This window comes from Vidua macroura, chromosome 9 (assembly GCF_024509145.1).
Source record: "Vidua macroura isolate BioBank_ID:100142 chromosome 9, ASM2450914v1, whole genome shotgun sequence".
NCBI classification, from domain to species: Eukaryota; Metazoa; Chordata; class Aves; order Passeriformes; family Viduidae; genus Vidua; species Vidua macroura.
In genome coordinates this window covers 30456743-30482532 of record NC_071579.1, presented here as the reverse complement: position 1 = coordinate 30482532, position 25790 = coordinate 30456743, and the positions used below count along the sequence as shown (strand labels likewise).

Below are 25790 nucleotides of genomic sequence, written 5' to 3'. Positions count from 1 at the left end.
TTATAAAACCAAAACAACATTCAGCCTCAACGCTAACAAAAATATTTGCAGTGCAAGAGCTGTAAAGACAACTCCCCAAGTACCCCTTGCTATTTTCCTAACCCTACACACCGAGGCCTTAATGGCCATGCTGGGAATTTGTCCTGAGCTGACAGCAGAGCTGCAAAGCAGCTGCGCTGAACCCCTGCCTGACGCAAGTTTCATTTGCAGACCAACACTTCTCTCTTAACCCTTTCCCTCCACCTTCTCCCTGCTTGTCTGGGGGAAAAACACCACATTTATTCCCAGCAGCCATTCCCCAGCTGCGTGAAGTGTGGCCTGGGGGAGCTGGCAGGGATGCAGGGACGCTGGGAGGGATGCTCGCAGGGATGCTTACAGGGATGCTCACAGGGATGCTGTGGGGTGATGCTAACAGGGATACTGGCAGGGATACTGGCAGGGATACTACAGCCACCTTCTCCTCCTCACCCCACGTTATCCCAGCTCAGTATTTGGATTTCAGGCAGAGCAGAGATACGGGAGCGGTGCTGGAAGCGCAGGCCTCCGAATGAAAGATTAAAGAGATGAATAATACTAAGCTATTGGACATGACAGCTGAACTATGTAATTCAAGAACTGCCTTGCTCAATTAAATTTAATGTATTCTCAATTTGTACCTTCAGTTTATATGAATATATAAGGAAATATGAATTTTTCAGGATGTTCTTAGTGACAGGAGGGAAGCCTCGAGAATGGAACCTATTCAACCTACAAGGGACCTCTGCTGAACTGAAAACAAGTCTCCACAACCAAACACAGACACAGAGAATATCATTTACCTCTAGAATCTGATCACCAGCCCAAAGTCTGCCATCTCGGGCTGCTGCCCCTTCTTCATAAACTTCATGGATCACTATGGCATCCTGTGGGGAGAAGGCAGAGGCATGAACCCTGCTTCCCAAACACCCCCAAACTGGCCAGCACCACCCACCCCACGCTCCCCACCAGCTCCACAGTTAAAAACACAGCACTCCAAGTCAGGAGAAGCAAGACTGTAACACAGATTTCTCAAATTTTCAGTATTCTGGGATAAGAAAGTGACTTCTGTAATCAAAATCTGGTATAAAGGTACAAAGGATTTTGCTCTCTACTTCAGGGTAGTCTTGTCTTCTTCCATCATTTTTATGCATTGGCATCAGCAGCATGTGAACTCAGTGTGAACTGTAGTATTAATATAGTCTACTTTTAATGATATTATTTAAAACCAGATTCTTTGGAGCTATGAATATTTTTAGGGACTTGGCATAGACCTCAGCTTTGAGCAAGGGCTGAATGCCTTGTGGTAAATAGCACTGGTTAAATCTGTAAGAAATGAAATCCAGAAGAAAGGAACAATGGCAAATGTTAGTTTATTACTGAGGTTGGAAAATGTAGGCAGTGGCAGATGTAGCTTCAGGGAAGGTTTCAGTGATTTAATCTTATTGCCAGCAATAGATGTCCCCAAAGAAAAAGCATTACAAAGAACATAGTGTTCTCTTGCTGGTGCTTTCCCTTTGCATTGTTCTGGTTTGTTTGTTTCTTTTTTCTTTTTTTTTTTTTCTTTTTCCTTTAAAAAAAATATAGGTGAGCATCCTGCTACAGTGCAGGATGGGATGCTCCTTTTTGTGTGCCAACCCTGCTCCTCTCCTCAGCAGCACCAGCAAACCCTCAGCCTCAGAGCTGAGCCTTAATTCCACACGTAGGTTCTGGATAACCCATTCTCAAACACCCCCTGCAGAACTGCTGTTGTGGAGCCTCTCACCAGCAGGACAAGCCAAAGAGGAGCTTTCCCACAGTGCTCCCAAGAAAAGCTGGTGAGGTTGGAGCATGGGAACCCCGCTGTGTGATGGAGCAGGGGCAGGGAGTTGCTGCTGGGGTGGGAAAAGGTCCCTCCAAGTTTGGAGAACACTCTTGGGTACATCTCTCATCACCAACTCATCCCTTGCCCATGCTGCCCCATGATCCTTTCCCAGCACAGAAACAAAAAACAAAACAAAACTCCAATGCCCTTCAGGTAACACTCGGATCACAACACTGAGAGCACGATTCCCTTTCATTCCCAATACAGCTTATTTAATGATGGGGACTTGCTGGAGGCACAGCACCACTCCCACAGGTTCCCTCTGATCCATGGACACCAGTCCCTGAAAAAAGCCTGGGGGACTGCAAACACAAATGGATTACAGCTGATACAAGAGTTCCAGATGGGGGAAAAAGAGATTTCAATCTGCATAAATGAAGGGGAAACACTATGAGCTGTGTACCAAGTAATTAAGAAAATCAGAAGAGTGGTTTGATTAAAAAATAAAATAAAATATAGATATATACACACACCCCTGGCAACTGCAGGTGTTTTTTTTTTTTTTTTTTTTTTTTTTCAGTAACTGAAGCAACAAATACTAACAGAATAAAGCAACACAGGCACGTCCATCTTCTCCCTGTTGTGGGGTTTGGGTTGTTGTGGGGTTTTGGTTGGTTGGTTTGGGGCTGAGGTATTTTTCACCTTTGTTTTACAAATGATGGTGTTACTCCAAAGCAATGCAAGAGACTTTAGCCTGGGAGAAGTGGCCAATGCGAGAACACGAAATAATGGCCAGCTTGTTAAGGCACATGATTCACCTGGGACACACCAGGGCAGTGGATGACCAGGAGGTTTGGCAGACAACTGGCAGTGTGGCCATGGAATAGCACACTGGGCACCTACAGAGGATGGCCAAATTAAACCTCTTCAGACTGGATTTAATCTCATATTTCCTCCCCTCTGAGCAAGGACCTTTCAATCACATTTCTCTAAGTTTGTTTCCCATCTGTGGCTGCTTTTAGAACATCCACCAACCTGGAGTTAGCAGTTTTCCCAGCACTGCTTTATTAAATGTAAAACTGCACATACCAAAGGCTCAGACCCAGGAACCACCAGAGTGCTATCAGTTTGGATAATCTGCATCATCTATTTGAAAAGGCAACACTTCAGCATTACACTGTGGTTCCTGCATGTGTGAGAAGCCAGACCCAGGACTAAAAATACACATGGCATGAAAAGGTACATTCCTGCTCGCTCTCTGCCTACCCTGCAGAAGGAAACATCTCCTTGATCTGCCAAAACGCTGTTTTTCTTAAGCAGGGATTTTTTTTTTTTTTTTAAGTAGTGTAGCTGAACCAGGCTTATCAAATCGATTTAAAACAGAACAGAGCAACGTGTCCACGATGCACTGTAAAGATTTCTAAATAGTCCATAGGCATAAATATCAGTTATAGTTTTCCTTAGCTTATGAACCATGGCAAACATATCTTTCCTCTGATACTCCTGGGATCAGCTCAAAGTACTTAACCCAGAAGTAATTTTTTTTCCCACTGGATCCAGTGGGATCTGCATAAGACTCTGTTAGTTTTGATCATCCATGACAAATCACTAAAACCAAACTACTGAGGTGAGTGAGCATTTTTAATCATATCAATATTTTAAAGGAGTTTATGCAGTGATGAGATGTCATACTTGCCCCAAGCTGCAATGACTCTATCAACAGGCATGGATTGAAGCTGGAACACCCCTCTCAGTCCCTCAGAAAAAGCCCAGAATCTATCATGACTAAAATAACACATTTATTTAAAGGATAGTTTTGGGTTTCTGGACTTCTGCATCTCCTGTTCAAATTAAACGTGTGCTTGACATCAAAGCCTACGTAGCTCAAAATCAATCAATCAAGAGGGATGAAGAGAAAGTGGTGTCAATGTTCAGCTAGAGGTTGTGAATTCATGGTGGCTCTGGACAGATTTTCCCATCCCTCCCCACCTCCTTTCACCACCAGTTTCATACAGATTATGGCTCTCCATGGTGGAGCTTGGCAGAGTCACAAAAACTGTTCGTGCAGGAGGGGAAATAAAAACACTCCCGTATCAAGAACACACTTGTTTAAAAAAAGATACCCAGCTGCTGAAAGCACATACTTCATAAAGTTTACAAATCCATTCAACAAACTGGGGCTTTAATCTTTGTATATTTTGACAGAGAACAGTCTGGGACCATTACACAAATGGGGAATTAATGCAGAGCTGAGCAGTTCTTGCCCGGGACTGAAGGATGCCGAATATGAGCCGGGCCATGCAAACTGTGTTTCTCCATGCTAAACAAAGTCCACGCTGGCAGGTGTAAACTGAGACTGTCCAACCATGAAAACACTGAAAAAAAGACAGATGTGAAGGGAATTTCTCTGCTACTGCTGAGGTTACCATCTGGGCTCAGATATGTTGGTGCTGAAGGGCCTGCAGCCCAAGGAAATGAAGCTGAATGCACTGACACAGCACTGCATGGCCACAAAAATCACCTGCAAGCCAGAATGGCTCCCAAATATGGCAAAAGCACAGCTGGTTGGGATATGATGTGCCCCAAACCTGTTAAGAAGCACAAATGGTCACCAAACCTACCACAAAGAGAAGGTATTTTGTAGGGTTCAGGCTGGAGCTCCCTCACCAGCAGAGTATTAAGAATTTCAGTGTGCCTGCACAGCTGTGGAGCAAAGGGAAGGCACAGGAGTGAGAAAGTGAGGGTTTGGCTGTGGAAGTAAAGGCAGAGAAGCAGGAGAAGCTCATGGAGCCTCTTGGTCAAAGAGCGAGGTTGGTGGAGAGCGAACAATGAACAGTGAGGGCAAGGTGCCTGACAGAAATTAGCACCCACCTCTGGAAAATAAAGCTGGTACCACGTGCACAGCATGATCTGCACTGCACTGCCCTTCATCTGGGGAGGGGAAGAGCCCTGAACTCCCAGGGAGCTGGATCTCAGCTCCTGCCCCAGGCTGTGGGTATTTTTCTGCTTTGTAACGATGCAGAGACCCGTGAGGGGAAGAATATCACACTCAGCCCACAGCAAAGGGCACAAACAGACACCTTAATTCTGAGAATTAAATTCAGTCAGATTGGCAGCTTAATCTTTGTATCTTAAATGTCAAGAACTGGTATGGCAGAGACCCCAGGCAAGGACCACAGAGCACTGCCCTGACTGAGCCTTTTGGGAGGAAGGTGGTGAAGTCAGCATCCTATTCAGGAAAATCACTGACCAAGTGATCCTTAAAAGGCTGCAGGACCATAAAGCATGGTGAGAAAGCCTCACAAGCTGCTGGCTTTAGGCTTGGGCTGCTCACATGTTTCCTGGAAGTTTACAGCTCTCTCCAGCGTTTCTTTTCTACTGTGCAGCTGTTTTTCAGCAGGACAAGAAGCAGCTTTCAACTGAAAAGCCACAAAAACAGTCCCCAGGCTGTTACTGGGAATGCTGGGAATAGAGGGTGAGTGAGGAACAGGACACAAGACATGCAGGAGTCCCAAATATTACGTGCCAAGGGTATTTTGATGAAGTTGCATCCCCTGTGAGAAAGGTGGATCAGGGTGCAAAAGGGGTGATTTCAGAAGAAGTGGAGCAGAGAAATCTCCATATTCCTGGTGTTGCCTGGATTTGGCAAGGAAGGAGGTCCAGATTGTGGTAAAATCTTCCTGCACAGCCCTGCACTACTGCAAGTGCTACTGCTTGAACTGAGCTGAACTCTGAGCTTGTCTTTGTCGAGCTGTTTCAGTCCACGAGCTCCAGCCACTACCTGGGCAGGACCAAATGAACCTGGCAGAGGGAAGGTGAACCACTCCCCACTGAGGACTGCAACAGCCAGCACAGAACCACTGGGAATGAGCCCTACCACCAACCATAACCACAAATCTGGTGTAGGGAATGAAGCTTTCTGCATGGAATCAGAGCACTTTTCCTGAGGAAGACAAAAAGTAAACTACATAAAAAACCACGCCCTGGAAAAGATGTTTTTTTTCTGATTTAGTTGACAAGTTGTGTTTTCCCAAGCTAACATTACGCATTTCCAACTGATTTCCTACAAAGCTACAAATGTTACACTAAATTAGCATTATTAAGGGTAATAACACTGCAAGGGGTTTTGCTGAGTGCAGGATCAGGGATTTATCTCTTTCCCAGGGCAAGCACAATACTGTTAGTTATTTCCTTTTCAACCTCTACAATATTTTGTCCAGAGTAGTAAAATTGTAAAAATTTCATTTTTACAGCCTGGTCCCCAGATAAAAGCAGAAATCAACTGGTTGCACAGTGAATTTCACTGGAGAATTAACCCCATGCAGGAACCTCTCAGTAGTTAAAATAAACTCAGCTGCTGGTTACTTGCAGGCAGAGGAAATGACAACAGTTACAATCTCTGATCTTCCATTTGCAGATCCAAATGGAATCTCCAAGATAACTTTTCAGCAAGGGAGGGTGAAGGTCAAGCCCAAGCAAGTCACTTGGACATCTCAGAGGGGTTTATCTCACGCAAATGCCTCCTCCTGGCACCACAGGGTTTTGCCATTGCTGGCGTGCACAAACCATTAGCAGGCACCCCAAATCCTAAGGCAAACACTGCTGCAGTAAAACAGGCTGCAGAATGTAAAAATCTATTACTGTGTTAATGCAGAAATGCCTCACATTGCACGAGACCCAGAGACTGCCCTGCTCAAGGTCAAAACAAAAGGTCTGTTTCCCATTTAAGAACAAGCCCTTGCAAGAGGTGGTGTTCACTTGCCAACTTTCATAAAAAAGATTAATCCACAATATCAATATGAATATAATTTTTCATACTAAAATACAGATTTATTTTAAGGAAGTGGATAGTATTTGTATTACATTTTATAGGCCCCTATAGTTACATCTGGTCCTTATTTATTTAAATTTTATTCAGCTTGCATAATATTTTTGCTTACAGTTATATTCTCTAAGATCAGAAAAGCTAAAACCTGAAAATTCAATGGCACTATTCATTAACATTCCTTCGCTCTGCAGTCATAGACATTTGCAAGCTCTCCTTTGATTCTGAAATAATAAAACTAAGGTAATAAGATGTTTAGTGTAAAAATATATGACTTAAGTCAGAATGATAGAAAGAGCTATGTTCCTGTGAATCACATGCCAAAGCAAACCAAAGTTTTTAAAAAAGTATACATGCTCATTTTAGAGGGAATAATAAAACACAGAATGACATATTAAAACCTTAACTCTCTCACTCTCATTATTTTATTAAGTTACAAAAAAAAAAAAAAAAAAAAAGAGAGAGTTTGCAGTGCACAGAGCATAGCACAGGTTATAAAGAATGCATGAGGTCCTGGATGTGTGTGACACAGGAAGCCAAAAGCCAGGGGTTTCACCCAGCAGCAGCCAGGAGGATCCTCCTGAAGCCCATCCTGACAGGTCCTGCTGCTTTTGTACATTGTTAGCCTAAATTTTATGGTTGATTTACATTCCTGGAAGACAGCAGCTCCTTCAAGCAAGGCCCTACCATCAGCTAAACCCTTGCCAAAGACCCATCAAAGACATGATTTGCAAAACTTACTGCCCTAATTCCCTTTTGTGACAACTCATGTACAAAGCAGCTTGGGTTTGTCATGCTCCTGCAAGCCAGTGTCCTCCTGGAATGATGATGAATCCACCAACTCCATTTCAGCATTATCCACGCAGGAGTCAAAGCCATCCCTCACAATTTCAAGCTAACTGCATTTACCACCCTGTCATTAAACTGCCTTCTGGTTTATGGATGTGGGCAAGGGTTTAGGGGTTTAGGGGGGATTGCATTTTTGCCTCTCCCAACCGCAGGCTCTCCCTCTGCGATACCCGAGCCACGATTAAAAACTCAGGGCTGCCATTCCCCTTTTTCCATTCCATTGTTCCATCCACTGTGTGGGGGATTTAACAGCAGCAGCAGCAGCATCCACAGCCCACAGATTGCTGGAACCTCCCCAGAGGCCAATATCCCCCTTCTCATTTGTAGTTACAAGGTGAGCACATTTCACCAGAACACTCTCAGTCCTAGCTGCACTGCATGTCTGCCTGAGCAATCACTCAGACGTTGTCTGACTACCCCTGATAAAGACATTTTTTTGCCTGGATTTAAACATAACTGAAGTGGGGAGGGTGGGATGAAAGCTCAGCCAAGGGAGAACCTGCTCAGTGACGCAGGAGTCCCAGAGCCCTCGTGCTCAGGTAGGTCCTCACTGCTGACAGACTGCAGCAGGGCACAAAGCTGAGCTCTAGGCTCGGCTTTGGAGCAGGAACAGCCTGGTTTTGGCAGCATGGAGCCCTCACAGGGTAATTAGCCCTTACAGGGTAATTATCCCTCGCAGCTCCAGGGGCAAACACCGGGGCTTGAACAGCTGCAGCTTCAAGTCACAGTTTTCCTGATTATTCCCTTGCCCTTCCTCAACAGATGGGGTTTATTCAAGGGATGACTCACCTGGACTGACAGAATGAATCTAAATATTCTTCTGTCAAACTGCATCCCACCCTGAGGAAGCTCCCCAGAAAAGCCTCTGGGCTTACCCAGGTGATCAGGGAAGATTTTTGATCCCCAGCTCCAGAGTTACCAGCTCTCACCAACTCCTGTTAGCTGAGCACAGGAATATTCTGTTATTTTTGGTTTTCCAATTCCCTGGCTTTGTGGATCACTTTATTTTACAGATGGAGTACCTTAACGTTTGTTAATTGCCTTAAAAATGCTTTTTATTAAAGTCAGCTGAAAGCAAAAGGACAAGAAGAAAATTCACCACATTCAAAGCAGACAACCCAGCATAAAAAATCCTGCCCAAGAGGCTTGATGTTGTTTACAACAAAAAACACACAGCACAAAGTATATTTTTCTTCCTTTCTGCGTAAGGCTGAGATAATGACCACCCCCTACTCCACCTCCAGAGAGCCCTAAGTCACAGACCCTGCAATCTTCTTTTACATCAGAGGTGCCCCTTCAGCAATTAGCTGCTGTGATTTCCAGCCCCAGCTGAGCCTCTGAGCCCTCGTCCCTCCCAGGTTCTCTAACCCTGCGTGGAGGAACATCCCCAAAGCAGCCTTGAAACTGCTGAATGCCCTCTGGCATGTCTGAGTGTCTCAATCTCCCAGGCAGCAAAGCCAGAGTCAATAACCACCAGTAATCAACTCGACCCTCACTAAATTATTCAGCTGGCAGCAGAGCAGTGCCCCCACCCTGCAAAGAAAATGTTTGTAGCTTAGAGCAGTGCCTCTTCCATGTGCTGCCAGGAAATCAAATCCCTGAAAATTCACTATCCTGGATGACAGAAATTCATTGCAAGTTGTTAACTGGGCAGCTTTCACCCACTCTGGGGTGATAATGGGCTGGGGTTTCAGAGAATCATGGGGTGGTTTGGGCTGGGAGGGACCTGAGAGCCCATCTCATTCCATCTCCTGCCATGGGACACTTCCCACTAGGCCAGGCTGATCTAAGCCCTGCTCAGCACCCACAGCCTCTCTGGACAAAGCCCTCATCCCATCTGGATGAGTACAATTTAAAACAATTCCTTGATGCCCTGTTCTCTGAGGATTTAGGAAGAAAATCTCCTGGGTGTCCTGGGGAGCCTCAAACTTCATTTTGGGGATGTTTCTAAAAACATTTCTTTTTATTATTTTTTTTCCCCTGTTTTAAATTCCCACTCTGGGGTTACTTTTACAAGTTTGATTGGACTACAACCAAAAAAAAAAAATAAAATTCACAAACTGAAAGCCCTGTGCTTCAGCCAGCTCCACTCTGCACTTTAATTGCTTTAAAGCAGAGGCCATGTGTTGTGCTCTCTCAGGGGTACGTGGGAAGGTGAAATGAAAGTGAGTGAAGAAAAAAACCACTTTATAAAAAATCAGCACTTAGAGAGAAATGAAATAGAAGTGCTCCAGAGCAGTCTGAAGATCAACAACATGAAGACAACTCCCAAGGACAAGCCTTCCTTGGCCGTGCCTTTCCTGCAAGCACATCTTTCCTGCTCCCCAAGCACAGAGCCCCAGCCCTGGTTTATAATACATCACTGGAAAGGGTTTGCAGTTTGAGGGGATGGACATCTCCTCACCAAAAAACATTTCACAGGGGTTAAGACATCACTTTCCAACCTCCTGAACAAATTAACCTCCCTGCTCATGGGCTGTATTTTTCAAGTCTCTACTTGGTGATTCCTGATGAGATTCCAAGGTTATGACTTAAAAGTTGCACTCTATATTTCATTTCGAAGCAGCCTGTCCCTGGCTGCCAGATTTATTATTCCAAAAGCTGGGCCTTGTACATCTTGTGCTCCAGGAGGATATAAAATATTCTGAGAGAGCTTTCCCATCCCATGTGAGCTGCTGTTGAGTACCCTCAGCTCAGCATTTTTAGCTCAAGAACATCTTGGTACAAGATGGGTGAGGCCCTTACAGGCTTGCCATGTCCATTTTAGACTTGACACGTTCTGAGCAGCATTCCAGGCTTCCCCCATGCTGACAAATTCCTCCTGAGATCCCAAGAGCTGGGCTTCACGTCCTTCAGGGGCTTGTAGGCACTTCTGCTGAAGCCAATTACAGGTCATCCTAATTTCTCTGCACTGCACCAAACAGTGAATCTTGGACACAAAATTTCTGCCACACGAGACCTCCAGGGCTGATGAACTCCTTTGATCTTGCCTTTTTTAAAATACAAAAGATGTCCATCTGTGTAACTGAGTTAAAACCAAATGACAGAGAGCAAGACACATCCATCACTCAGCTCCACGGAGCTGTTTTGTTTTATTTTCTCTCTAAGCCATGAAACTCAGAAAGACAGAAAGTTTCCAACAGCCCTGAGCAGTATTTGCTTTTACTCCTCATTATGTCACGTGAACTTCGTTTCAACTCTTTACAAAAGGTTTTCTGACTCCAGGAAAAAAAGAAAAAAAAAAAAAAAAAGAAGGCATCAAAGTAATTTGGAGAAGATCAGAAGACAGAAAAATGGGAGGTTCCCTGCCCATGGCAGGGGGTTGCAAGTGGAGGATCTTTAAGGTTTCCAACTCAAACTCTTCCAGGATTCTGTGATCCCACCGGCTGTGGCCACAGCCCTGAGCTCCTGCCTTGAGGAGAAGGGGCTGTTCTGGAGCAGGAAGTTATGGAGATTCCCAGAGAGGGTCTGTGCACATGGCAAATGATCAGGTTAGGCTGTGGTTTCCCAAAAGCACCTTGTTTCCTATGAAACACCGTTTCTTGCCTTTCAATGAGCAGATTCAGAATTATGAAAAGAAACAGGGACTCATTTTGGGTAAGTCCTGTAAGCTGAGGATCTGAAAAGTGGGGAGCTGGACCTCCCTCCCTTCATGGTTTGTTACTGCACTCCAGTGCATAGACTTTTAAAATCAGCTCCTAGGAGGACACTTTAATGAATAAACTAATGAAAGCATAATACTTAACGAAAACCATTTACTCAATTTAAAGAATAAAACCCTTTGCATTTTTCTCATCTGTTCTATATAGCAGTTATTTACAATTTTCATTTATTTATATTAAAATCTCATTAAAGACACATACCGTATTGCATCTGACAGACTGCCATGTATTATTTCCAAATTCCAGTTAAATGAAAAAGCAGGGAGATGACTAACACTGAGCAACTTATTTGAATTTACTCAACACTGAGGAGCTTGACAAAAAAACGGGGACTGGGGACAAAACTGTGCATGGCTGGAAAGAGTGAAAACTGACCCAGCTCCATCTCCATGGGAAACAGAGCGATTCATCCCAGCTCCACAAAACTGGAGACTGGGATAAATGGGACCAAAACCTGAACTTTTTCCAATTTCAGCTTTAATGCTGCAAAAGATCCAGTCCACACTCTGCAAAACAAAAATTTCTTTTTCCTTTTGACTTCCTTTCTTATTTCCTTTCAATTTTTTCCTTTTTTTTTTTTTCCCCACCCTAGAAGAAGACTGCTACATTGCAACTGTCTGTACCTGCTGACACTTTGATGCCTAATGATGCACCACTGTGATATTTTGGGGAAAAGCTGCATGTACCAGAGCAGTTCCACTGCCTGAAGAGTCTCTGTGTCAGGGAATTCAGGAGAACCCAGCAAAGACACCTCTGCAACAGAGACTTGTTTACTGAAAGGACTGAATTTGACATTTAAAAAAACCCAATCTGGCTTCTCTTACACTGTAGCAAAGCATCCCTCAAATGGGAAGTGGAGAGGAGACAGCAAGAACAGAGGCAGAGAAGGGTTTATGGGGCTTAGCATCACTAATTTGCTGAGCTCATGCTTGAACTGATACATTTTAATTCATCTGAAGATAATTTTTTTTTAAAAACCAGCCTATCCAGCAGTCAGATTAAGCCAAAAGACACAGAAAGCAATAAAAGATTACCTTTGGTTTACCTCTGTTCTGCAAGGGCTTTTGCTGGCAGGCAGATAAATCGCAGTTTGTTTAAACAGCTACTGAGCATTTCTGCTCTCAAGACAGAGGTGTTATCCTTGCTGAGACAGCTCTACCTCTGCAACATTAATTTCTAGTCCAGCCATTCCAACTCCTGATTCACAATGGTTAAATAAAAAGAAAACACATTTGCAACCTCTGACCACAGCAGGAAAACTACTGAAACACAAACAATTTAAACAGGAGCATCATCTGATCTGACACAAGGCAAAATTGCCAGTCTTTTACTGGAGGTTATGGTTGGCTCATCCTCCCTGTCTTCAACAATTTATTAGAGCAATTACCTATGAAGGGCATTATTATTTTCCATGTTTTCTCTGTCCCTGTCTGCAGCAAACATTTATTTTAACAGAAACTCACCAGGGGAGTGTCTTTGCCCCCGACGATGCTGAGCCCGAGGCCTGAGCGACCCTTGGAGATCTCTATGGTCATCTCCTGCCCTGGAACTATGGGACAAGTGGCTGGATCCACAGGCAGTGGAGGTGGGAAGACACCTGAGAACATCAAAAGGGCAAGAAACAAGTCACACAAAACAATAAGAAAATGAGAACCACCAAAGGAATGGTGCGACAACAGCTAATTAAGCTTTTTTTTTGCTCTTCTCCTCCATAAAATTGAACTAGAGGGCCACTCTGAATCACTTCTGAAGTCTCTAAACCAGAGTGACTTGAGTCCTGGGAATAAACGCTGCCAGTAAAAGCCTGTGAGGTCATCTAATTCAGTTTTAACCTCTACAATTCAGATCATGATGGAAAGGGGTGTTCCTTTCAGGACAGGTAAAGCCATATTCCAGCACCATGGAATGAACAGCATGTCCCAGATTGTCTCTCCTTCTATTTCAATTGAAAACAAGATCATCTTTGTATGTGAAAGTCAAGAAAAACAACTGAAGACACCTCCAAGCTCTCAAAAATTGTGACAGGAGAGAAAAATACAAACACATTATGAAATAACGGAATAGGTCGCTGGACGTTGAAAGAAACAAAACTTCAGCAGAAGTTATCTGGAAAAGAAAATGCAAACACCCATTTTGGGTTAGGGTGCTAAAAAACACACAATATTGTGGCAAAATCACTGGTTCCTACCACGGCTGGTGACTTCTGCCTCTGGAGAAAGGTAAGGAGGTGCTGGCTCCAGGGGTGCCTCCTGGGAGCTCACTGGGGCTTTCGTGGAAGATTTGGGCTGCTTGATCTGGTGGAGGACCTAAGAGCAAAGCAAAAGTAAGAGAGATCACTTGTCAGTCACTGGGATGTGGTGAGGTCACTGTCATCAGCTGCTGATTATTGTGCCTCACTAAATCCTCCAAATCAGTAGAAGGAAAACAAGCAATTTCCACACATTTAGAGAGGAGCCAGTCATTTTTTCTTCTCCACCAATAAAATTATTTTAATGCCGTCCCAGTTAATCCTTTCCCCCCATGAATCACTCAACCTTCAACCAAATCAAGCCCTCAGAACCCTCCCTTGCTGGTTAACATGAAGACACAAACATTTTCCTGAACACACATACATTTTCTGGGAGCTGCTCCTCTGTCTCCTGCTCATCTGCCACCACTGGTGTGTCAGCTTTACATTTCACATCCTAAAAAGTCAAAAAAAAAAAAAAAAAGAAGAGCAAAGTGTATTGAAAATGTCTCATTAGCTTCAATAAAATAGCCTCCAAAACTCAGAGTGATGATTCTAGAGAAATCCAGTGATGTTTTGGAGGGACAGGACACAGGGAATGGCTTCCAGAGGGCAGGGCTGGATGGGATATTGGGCAGGAATTGTTCCCTGGGAGGGTGGGCAGGCCCTGGCACAGGGTGCCCAGAGCAGCTGGGGCTGCCCCTGCATCTCTGGAAGTGCCCAAAGCCAGGCTGGAGCACCCTGGGACAGTGGAAGGTGTCCCTGTCATGGCAGGGGTGACACGGGATGGAATTTAAGGTCCCTCCCAACCCAAACCAGTCTGGGATTCCAGGATTTCTCCATGTAAATCCATTTGTACCACCAACTAAAGCTGAAGCCCAAAACTTACAAGAGGCAAAGCTGCTGTGAGCACAGGGAGTATCAGGAGTTATTAAAATCCCACCCCTCAGCTCTGAGGGCATGCAGTGCACAGCAGGGATTTTTGGGGATTGTTCCAGAGCTGCAGGAAGCTCTGGAATGACTGGGACAGCAATTCCCAAGCTTTGTGTAGGGACCCCTCAGTGCCCACAGCAGGAAGAGGTTCCAAGTCATCTGCTCTCTCCTCCCCCTCCTTTTTTTGGCTCTCCTAAATAAAGCAACTGCTTAAAATGCATCCTCCAGCCTCATTAAAAAGATCTCCAACAATGGTACTTCAATCACTGGCTCCACTTGTAGCCTAATTTATTTCTCTACCTTTGTAATACATGAAAATATATTTTTATCTCCTACTTTTACAACTGCTTCCAGACAGGTACAGTGCCTTCCCTTGTTAGTTCTTCACTAAACCCAGGCCACTTTGATCCGAGTTATTTTTCTTATCCCATATTAAAAACCCCTGATCAACAGCCTAGTCTGCAGAAAAACTAAGTACCAACTTCCAAAGATTACCCCAAACCTTTTTCAAATATTCAAAAGTCACTCTGCATCTCAGAAAGAATTTCTAATTAAGATGACAATTTCTACATTAAAGAAAAGTAAACAGAATTGTAGTCAACTCAGCTTGGAACTACTGGCCTTGTTTGCTGGTATTTTATTATGGTAAAAGATCCCAACCCCCACAGGATCTTTTTTTTTTTTCCCTTGAATTTTTCTCCAATCTTGCTGTAACTCTACAACTGCAACTATTATCCAAAAGGGTAACAGGAAAAAAAGATAAAGGGGTGATCTCATTGTATTATCAGAGGTGTCAGGGGAGGAATGGAAGACTGCTTTGTCATTTTCTGAGAGATTGTTTTAATGAGCAATGAAAAATTACTTCATACTTCCCTTTTTCATTGTGATGTGTGACTAAAATCTGAAGCTTCATCTTGCACCACAAGAAAGCACCAGGCACCACCTTTACATCTCCCTGATCTTTTAACTGAGGCTGTGCTAGAGGTACCTGAGCAAAATGAGCACCAAATAAACTCAGCATTTGTCAAAAGCCTGCAGCCCCACTGGTTTAATCAAATTCGACCCCCTCAGCTCCATCCAAAAGCACTTTTACACAGCCCCTCCTCTTTGCCAGTTTCAAGGATTTGTTTTCTGTCTGTTGTGAAGACAGATTATTGTTCCAAGTTCAAACCTTTAAAGGCAAATGAATCCATTCTCACATACCATTTTCACTTTGTCAGATTAAATCTTCCAGGAGCATCTCAAAGCCCCCTCCACCAATTCTTTTCCAAGCACACCTTACAGAAAATCAGATTTCTTCAACCCTCAGAAACCCAGGACCTTCCAGGAGGCCACCTCAAACCTCAGCTAATAAACACACAGACTCTGCCTAACACTTCCACTGGCTCCAGTTCAGAAACAAAGTTGTTTTCCTTCTCCCTTCTTATCATCCAAGCCTACAATGATGTCCATTATACAACTTTATAGCTTTTAAAGTGATGAGGTGCCAACAAAGAGTATGTTGTGAGAGACTGACAAATTTATCAGCAACAGATGAACAGAGAACGATGTGAATTTTTTAACTTTCCTTTTATTACAGCTGTCACTTGGTGAGACATCCTGCCCATGCTTTGAGCTGTACATACTTGTGGAAGATCTCTGCTGATAAGCACATGCTTTTTATTTACTCAGTGAACTTGATCTTACTTGTTGACTTTTACATTCCTGATTTCTCCTGACACGTGACTGAGAAATTCAGTAACAATGGTGAAGTAGCACTGAGGCTCTGGTAGCAACATCATGCTGTGAAAAACGAGGCACTGCTTCCTTTTGCTTCACTAGAAGACTGCAAGACAAATCTCCCTCCCCAAAACCACCAATTTCTGTTGTGCTGCAGTGCAGAGTGAAACTCTTAATGCCAGTTAAGAAAAAACTCCCTTGGGGCCAGAACCATCAGCACACTCCCAAAGCTGAGATCCACTCAGAAATATTCCCCAGGTAGAATTAAACCCTGATGGTAAGAACACTCTGAAATTATGAAACTGCCTTTTCCCATTTTTTTTTCCATCCACTCATTCCCCTAAACCAAGGGCTGGCCCAACTGAAGGCATTATGGAATGAGCAGCTGGGTCTGCAGGAATTCCAACCCTTTTCTGAGGGCAGGGCTTTGCCTTCTCTTACCTCTCTGCCATTGCTCTGTTTGGGACAACTCTTTTTCCTTCTTTTCTTTTACCTTTCACCTTGTGCCCTTTGGCTCCACAGTTCCCTTCTTTCTTGCTGCCAATATATTCTGGGTTTCCTGTGGTTCCAGAGGCACCTTCCCTCCACACCCACCTTGGATCGCTGCAATTTCTTTTTCCCACTAAATTCACCCCTCCCCTAACACCACTCAAAGACCTGCACAGCACCATGGCCTACACCAAAAGTTCACTTTTGTGTAACATATTTTATGTGCTTTTATCTGCTTCAGTCTTTAAGCAGTTTCTCCTATTACCTTGCAATCCCTCTAAAATTTCTTGCCAAGCTGAGCAAGAACTGCAATAAAACCAGGTGAGTGACACCTGCAAATACATAGAGGGAAACTCTGATTAGGTTCCAGCCCATCAGAGGAATCTGCACTGGGCTACCAAACAGCAATAACTCAACCTTTTAGTAATCCATTAGGGACGTAAATCAATCCATGGGTGATTAATTCTGATGCTTGAATAGCACATAACACTTCCTAACTCTTGGAATTTGCAGACTCATTAATTAAACACTTACTAGCTACAGAGCATTATGTATATTCAATTTATATTTGCAATTCCCAAGACACTCCTTGCTAGAGACATGATGGAGCAGGAAGAAGACATCTAAGAGGAAAAACATCCAGAAATGTCAGGTTTCCTTAGCTGAGGACACACAGCAAGTCCTGCACTCCTTGAAACTGGAGCAGGCAGCAAAAAGCCTCTCTCAGCAAATTCTGAGGTACCTCAAGCTTAGTCATGTTTAATGTTTTCCATTTTAAATTTTTAACACAGCGTCCAAGAAGAAGAAATCAGAGTTGCACCCTGAAGGACTTTCAGATTCCTGATAATGCATGATCCTGACCTATCAAACAACAAAAATCTCCACCTGTGTCAATGAGAAGTTCAGTATTTATTACCGTGCACACTGACAGAACCACATTAAACCACAAGTTATGGCCTCAATGCAGAAATCACTGAGAGCAACTCTATAGCTGTGTTATTCAGGAGGCAAGACTAGATTATGATAATAGACATCTTGGCCTTAGAATTTATGAAGCTATGAATATAAATGAGAATATGATTTACAGACCAGGCTTTTTCTAAAGTTTGTCACACATGGATGGCAGGAGTGGAAACCCAATCCCCTCACTCACCAAGAACCCAAGAGAGGGCCAAAATGCTAAGTGGAGACTCTTATCTTGGTATTTTAACAACTTTTACTGAGTGCTCAGTTCATGAAAACAGGCTGGGTACGTAAAGCTGAGTTTGATTCTGCTTTTACGTGTACTGGATATTATTTGACAAAAGTGCTGCAACACTCCAATAAAAAGGCAGAGAAAACCAATCAAGCTGAGTGAGCCTCCACATTCTGAACTCTAATCAACATTAAATATTGCCCTAAATCACTCACAGCTTTGTTGGATTCCTCATCAGTCAAACTTTTCATGACAACTTCCAAACTCGGGTCTTCCTCGCCACTTGCAGGTTCGGTGCCACCGTGGTCCTGGGAGAAAGGATTGACAGCAGCTTTTAAACAGAGCTCGGGGCCCCCATAACAGCTAAACAGAAAAACTGGACAGTTTTACCCTTTTCTGTTGTATTTTTTAGACAACGGGCAGCATGACAAGGTAGAAAGATCCACTTAAAGCTGATATAATCCCAGTGTCAGGGGGTGAATGAGGGATGCAACTCCGGGAAGGCAGACCTTGGTCCCCACTTGGCTGACAAAAGCACCACAAGATATTCCCAAAACTGCATTCAGGGGCAGCTCTCAAGGCCAGACTAATCCCTGCCAATTGTGAAAGCTGTGGACTTGGCAGGAAGAGCCTTTCTCCAGCCCTCTGTCCCATGCTCAGCACCTTAAAGGAGTCCCAGTTTCCTTCACACAGTCTGAGCAGCTTGGGAAAATCATGGAATGGTTTGGGTGGGAAGGGACCCTAAAGCCCATCCAGGGCCACCCCTGCCATGGCAGGGACACCTCCCACTGTCCCAGGGTGCTCCAACCTGGCCTTGGGCACTTCCAGGGATCCAGGAACAGCCACAGCTTCTCCTCAGCCCCTCCTCACCCTCCCAGGGAGGGAATTGATTCCCAATATCCCATCCATCCCTGCCCTCTGGCAGTGGGAGCCATTCCCTGTGTCCTGTCCCTCCCTGCCTTGTCCCCAGTCCCTCTCCAGCTCTCCTGGAGCCCCTTTAGGGGCTCTGAGCTCTCCCTGGATCCTTCTCCTCTCCAGGTGAGCACCCCCAGCTCTCCCAGCCCGGCTCCAGCCCTGGGGCAGCTCTGTGGCCTCCCCTGGACTCTTTAGGCCTAGAAACAAAACTATTTCTGAATTTTCATTAGACATTTTACATTTAAGCAAGCGTAAACTCAAATGTCTCGACCACCACTTGAGAGGACAAAGCACCTCTGTTCACTGTTGCAAAAAAAATACCTCATTCTGTGGCTTTCTGGTGATTGAAACTTCTAAAATCATATTTTACAGCAATTAATATTTAAAATACTCTGCTTCTGGTGGCTTGCCCTCGGTATCACACCACAACACAGTCTTATCCTTGTCCTGCAAGACCCTGATTTAAGGTGTATTTACTGTTTATCACTTTTCATACAAAGATAAAGAGATAAGCTGCAGATAAAGAGATAAGATAAAGATCACGAGATGAGCTGAAGAAAACTAACACATTTAATCCACGGTGACTATGGCACCCTGATATTCCATTCCACCAGCCAGGCTGTTTAATGTGATCTGACAAGTTACATGTAGGGTGCATGTAACACACAACGTTAAATATTTATGTGGTATTTCAAAGATATTTGAAGATACCATTTCAAGATATAAGGCTATTTTTTCTTTATTTAAAGAGAGGAAGAGCTGCCAAAGAAAGCAATGTAAACTTCTGTATAACATCACTATATTTGGTTATGCTGATTTTATATAATAAAAAGATACCAGCTAGAAGTAAAAACCTGTATTTACTTATAAAACAAACATAATGTAAATAGTCAGAACTTGCCATTAATGCATGAAACTCTACCCACAAGCATCTACCTCTAAAGGCAAACAAAGACACACTTGGGTAGAGTCTAATTACAGCCAGTTGACCACAGGACACAGTGTGCCTAAACAAAGCTTTGTGCTTCCTCCTGAAGGCACAAATATTAAACAAAGCTGGGAACAAATGCAGGTATTAAAGATAAAATGAACTCTGTGAATTGTTGAGTAATTTATAAAGCACCGGCTGCACCTGGGATGCGCTGCTGGTGTGGGGGAGAGAAGGAAAAGCCAAAGCACTGTCCACAAGTGACTCAGATCCAAACAAAACATGAGCAGTTCTTGCTCTGTGCAGCACCAGGCCTGCAAGGAGCAGCCACCAGAGGTAACAGAATGTGGAGAACAACAGCAAGAGTGCAAACAGGAGATGCATCCAGCCTTACCTCCCGTGGCCCCGTGCTGAGGGATCCCAGCCACGCTCGTGGAAATACCAGGAGTTCAATGCACATGGATTTATTGAGGCAAGACCAAACCCCAATTGAATTACAAAACATCTTTTGCTTTATTAGCTCAGATAGAAATAGAATTAAAAAAGCAACAGCGAGGCTAACCGTGTAGTTTGTCTAGAAAATTTAGTTACACCGTTATTGGGATGTCAGAATGATAACGAGTGCGGTGACTGCAGGGATCCCTGGTGCACAGGGGAGCAATCAGTCTGCACTGGGGCTGAGGCAGCAACAAAAATCACAGAATTACCACACTGAGATTGTTTTTGCATTGGAAGATTACTCCAGGCAGAACTGCCTCAGCACAACTCCTCGGAGCAGCTGAAAGAGGAGCAGGGCAGGTTTTTATGAGGGGGAGGTGGTGAGGTTTTAGTTTGGAGCCCTCTCTTCCTCCTGTGCAGTGAGTGCCCTGTTTAATAGCTGCTGTTAGTGCCAGGCAGGTCTGTCAGGAACAACCAGATCAATAAAAAAAGAGACAGGGCAAAATAAGCCTATTAGGCCAAGTCTCTTCCCAATTCATTTTATGACCCGGGGTTTAATTAGACAAGGTGCTCAAACTTATCACGAGCTGCTAATTATGATTAATCTATCCAATTTAGCATGTAATTAAAAACAACAGCCCACAAACCTTACCTCAATGGCAGAGTGGGAGCCTGAAGGCAGTGGGAAGGGAGTGACAGCCATCTGGTTGACTGCATCTTCACTTCTGCACAACAAAACAAAACACCACATTACCCACCAACCCAGGGTGGGCAAACCTTTCATTGGAGTTGGTTCTGCCCATTAAAAAAACACCCTCAAAAGCATGACAACTGTTCCTTACCAGAGTCAGAGCTCAGAAAATCACTTCATTTTTGCTCTGGTTCCTTGGTCCACAACAGATCCCATCCTCCATGGGAGCAGAGGAGGCTCATCTGGGACACACTGACATCATGGCCTTTGGAAATCTAATTTTGTGTGGATTATCAGAGGATGCAGTTGGAGTTTATGGTCCCTACACATCCATAGATGTGCTTACACTTAGTTACATAGATGTGCTTACACTTAGGCTCTTTTAATGGTCTCTACATCTGTAAACAGCTTGTTTATAGTTTCACATTCACGTTACTGAAATACAACACCTGTTTGATATAACAGATTGCTTTTTCTTTTTTTTGTTCATTTTTGCTGTGGTCTTTTCTAAAAAATTCAATGTAAAAACCTGGAAGAGATTTTATAAAATGCAGGGAGAAGAGGAGATGAACACTGATTCTCCCTACATATAAAATGAATTATTTTCCCAAAATGCTTATGATGTATGGCATCTTTTTCTCTCTCTTTAAAATGCCTCTGAAGCTGACATTTCACTACTTTGTTGGTTTTTTTTTTTTTTAATTTTAACAGCATTTTGCCTTGCTGATGTTTTTCCTCAACTGCCATTTGAACTGATCTGTTTTCTGGAATTAGCTCTGTGGTTTTTTGGCCTCTGTAAAACGAAACCAGGTAACAGATGACTTCAGTGATATCACTTAAGGCCAATCATCACAGAATGATTTGGGTGGGAAGGGACTTTAAAACCCATCCAGTGCCACCCCTGCCATGGCAGGGACACCTTCCACTGTCCCAGGCTGCTCCAGCCTGGCCTTGGGCACTGCCAGGGATCCAGGAGCAGCCACAGCTGCTCTGGGCACCTGTGCCAGGGCCTGCCCACCCTCACAGGGAGGGATTTTTTCCCAAAATCCAATCTAAATCTACCCCAGCCATCTTAAAGCCATTCCCTCCTGTCCTGTCACTTTGTGCCTTTTCACAAAGTCCCTTCTCCAGCCTTTATCTGTGATGCTGCTGCTTCACAGGTACAGTTCTTAGATGAAGGGAAGTGACTCCTCATGGCTCCTCCAGCTTTGATTTCTGGTCCTCTCTACTACACTCCTTGTTACCGTGACACGAGCAGAATCTTTTCCTCTTTAATCTCTGGAATAAGCCATTAGACTACTATGGGTTTTAAACACATTTTATGGAAGTGCCTGAAAGAAAAAAGTCTCGTTTTCCCCCTGAAGGGTTGAAAGACAGGGAGCAAGCATGTTCTGATCACTGAGAAATAACTCTGTGAACCAACAGCTCTCAGCACAGCAGCAAATGGGAGTCACAGGCATCTGAAACGATAAATCCTGCAGGCAAAGGTTGGTGAATTCATTTACTTATCTCCAAGCACACAGCCACACAATTCAAAGGAGCTGGCTGGGTGCTGCTCAGAGCTGTCCTGGCTCCCAGCCTCTCCTCCTGGCCCTGCTCAGAGCCCTGCAAGAGTGAGAACCCAGCCTGGGAGCAGCATCCTGGTGCAGACACAGGGCCAGGACAGGCACGGAACCAAGCCCCTGGATTTCATCAGCATTTCACAATTTCCAAGTGCATTTTACCCCACAGGGCATATTGGGCAAGGATGTTTTCCCTGCTCTTATCTTCGTGAGACATCGATCTCGTTATGCTTGGTGCTTTTCTAACCTACAGGAATAAATCACCCAGTGATTTTGTGATTTTGCCTTGACTGCAGAGGTTTTCCTGACAATAGTTTATGTGAGGTACAATCAGCACGAAAGCCAACCCCACTCTGCAGCTCACAATGCAGGCTGCATGCTGTGCAATTAGGAGCAAACATGGAAATAAAGAGGAATATATATATATAAGCTTTTGTAAGAAATACCCCAAAAATTGCTAGACAGAAGCTGCATGACAAACTGGGGTGCAATTAATTATCCAAATTAGTTTTCATTTCGTACACAAACACCTTTAAATTTTTTTCCACCAGTGGGGAAAAAATATCTTTATGCAGCTTTAAGTGGATGGCCATTTTTATTCCAAGCAATAAAAAAACACTTATGGTAATTCCCCTGGGAAAAAAAAAAAATTGCAAAAATATAAAAAACCCCAAGGTTACACAGTGTCACAACTTGTAATCTCCCCCTGCTAGGACTCGTACATATTTAAATACTTTAATGCTGCTTCAAAGGAGAATGCTTCAAAGCAGAATCAAAGTGGGAATATATTTTAAAGTGACAGATCTAATAATAAATTGCTGTTTCTGCTCTCCACTTCCACAAGTGTCCTCAACTAAAATGTGAATTTATTTACGACTAAAAGGAGCAATCATTTTCTTTTGATGCAGGGGCAGACATCTTAGAAGTCTGAACATCATATTCCAATTACAGTGACAACATTCCACATATTTGCCAATAGTTGCTCCAGAACCACCTCCAAAAAAGCTGTTCCCAGTTGCTGGTGCTCAACCTTGCTTGGGGTTAAGGTGTCTAAACCTTCACATTCAGAAGATAAAGTCTTCATTCCTTAGTACATTTTACTTCTTTCTAGTCTAAACAGGACCTCTGGACATTCCCCATCCCGTCTTGCAGACCAAAAAAATAAAACTCCTGATGTTCTGCTCCATCTGCACCTTTGCAGCTTAAGCAAAGGCAAATACATTTCCTACTGACTTAAATACCACAAAAACTTGGTACAAAAGAAGCCCAAAGAGAGGCACATGCAAAGATAAATCCAAAGGGAGCACCCATTCCATGGTGCAGGAAGGAAGCCTGAAGGGAAGCTGCAGTTGTGTCGTGATGCACTAAATAGTTATTTAGTTGTTGTTTTGCACTGGCTGGTTGGGAATTTGCACTGAGTAGTTTTTATATTGCACTATGTAACGGGAATTCCTACACAGTTGGGTGCTGTAAGGCCAAAAAATCCCAAAGAGAAATCCCAAACCAGACCCACTTGGAGGGGCAACCCCAGCACCTCCGTGATTTAATTCATCTCAGGACACACTGAATTGCTCTCTGAGGGCTCCTGACAACTCCTGACTCATCACAGACCTCCAGACGTCCTCTGGATGTCTAAACCAAGGGAGAAGAACCCCCTGCCAAAATATCTGCAGCCATCAACACTGAGAGAGCATTTGGCAACAGCTTTGAGAGGGGCTGTGGATGCTTTTTGTGGGAATACCTCAAGAATCAGAAGGAAAACCCAACAGCCTGTGTGAAGTGACACAAAAATCTTACATGGAACAGAGCTGTGGAACAAGGGAATAAATGTTTGCAAGGTGACACCAGGACATAAAGGCTTGCAGATTATTGAAAGCTTATAAATGTATATGTAAATAATAGTGTAAATAAATGCAATAATAGTGTAAATAAATGTAGAACAAGGGAATAAATGTTTCCTCTGTAAGGTGACACCAGGACATAAAATCTTGCAAATTATCAAAAGCTTATATTGTCCATATCCTGCTTATTAAGTTAAAAAAAAAAAAACAAAAAACCAAATCAGGTTCTTGTATTTTCTCATCTTTGTCTTCCCTCTGGAAGCTCCTTTGGAAAAGAGGAGCTGCAGGAAAGCTGCACACTGAGCAGACACACTGGGTTTCTCCTCCAAGGCAGGACCTTTGTGCATCTTCCTGAAAAAGCTCTCCCACAACAGCAAGAACAGTCTTGTTCTGCACTTCCTTTCCAGCCATCCCCAATTACTTGGGAGCCACAGGCACAGAGGTATTTTAAATGAACAACTGATGTTCATATCAACTGCAGCTTAGGTCATCAAAGGTTTTGAAGGAGCCCAAATTACTGAACTTCCTGGTCCATTCCTGAGCCTGTTCCCACATGTGTATGACAGAGAAGAGGAAACAGCTCTGGAGAAAACAGGAAAAGTTCAAACTTGCACACACACAGGGCCTGGCAAGGGCTTCGTTTTAAAGCTTTCCCACATGAAAGAACCTCAGCAATCAAAGCAAGTAAAAAGAGGAGTTTATACCCTTAAAATATGGCCAGTTATGTAGGTTTGAACAAATGTAAAAATAATTTCTATTTCTTATTATTTCTAATTATTATAGAAATAATTTCAAATAATTTTCTGATTATTATATAAATAATTTCTAATATTTCTCTAATTATTATAGAAATAATTTCGAATAATTTTCAAATTATTAAAGAAATAATTTAGAATAATTTTCTAATTATTATACAAATAATTTAGACTAATTTTCTGATTACTATAGAAATAATTTAGAATAATTTTCTAATTATTATAGGAATAATTTCTAATATTTTTCTAATTATTATAGAAATAATTTCTAATATTTTCCTGATTATTATAGCAATAATTTCTAATAATTTTCTAATGATTATAGAAATAATTTCTAATAATTTCTAAAGCATGGCAGTGTTTGAGAGTGGCACTAAACATAAGATGTCACTTCTAGAGGCTCTGAAAGAAGAGTCAAAGTCACAGCAGTGGGGAGTGTTGAACAACCCAGACACTCCCCAGTCCTTGGAGCAGAAGGATCTCTCTCCTCTGCACATCACCATAAATAACAGGAGATTCCACCTGGAACTGGAAGGAGGGGTTGGGTGACAGATTTGTGGGCTTCACAATCCCACCAGCAGGAAGCAACAATATCAGAGCAGTGGCTGCAGTGTGGGAGGGCTCAGGACAGATGACAGATGGTATTTAAATCAGAAAAAAAATCCCTCACTATTAAAGCATTTCTCATGGTTCATCACAGCACAAGGCGATTTTCTTTTAAGGGATAAAGGTAGACCAAAGAGTGACTCACAGAACACAATGGGAGGATGGTTTGAAATCAGTGGAATTCACTTTGATTCAAGCATTCAGCTATATTTGATCTGCTTATTATGCCAACACTGAAGCACCAAACCAGATTAAAGGCAGTTAAGTGAGCAGGGAAAAAACACTGAATTTGCTGAATCATAAAATTCTCACTGTAAAAGAGCATTCTGATGTAAA

General features: G+C 43.3%; 1 protein-coding gene across 2 annotated transcripts in view; it reads right to left on the bottom strand.

Moving 5' to 3' along the window:
* Window positions 1–25790, bottom strand: part of PATJ (PATJ crumbs cell polarity complex component) — a 133954-nt gene that overhangs the window by 20251 nt on the left and 87913 nt on the right. For both annotated transcript variants that reach the window (XM_053985055.1, XM_053985054.1), the window contains exons 28-33: window positions 20652–20724; window positions 17934–18026; window positions 13768–13839; window positions 13344–13461; window positions 12619–12752; window positions 819–902 (exon numbers count right to left, since the gene is read on the bottom strand). In XM_053985055.1, the coding sequence (XP_053841030.1) occupies window positions 819–902; window positions 12619–12752; window positions 13344–13461; window positions 13768–13839; window positions 17934–18026; window positions 20652–20724 (574 nt within the window). The remainder of the gene's footprint in view (window positions 1–818; window positions 903–12618; window positions 12753–13343; window positions 13462–13767; window positions 13840–17933; window positions 18027–20651; window positions 20725–25790) is intronic.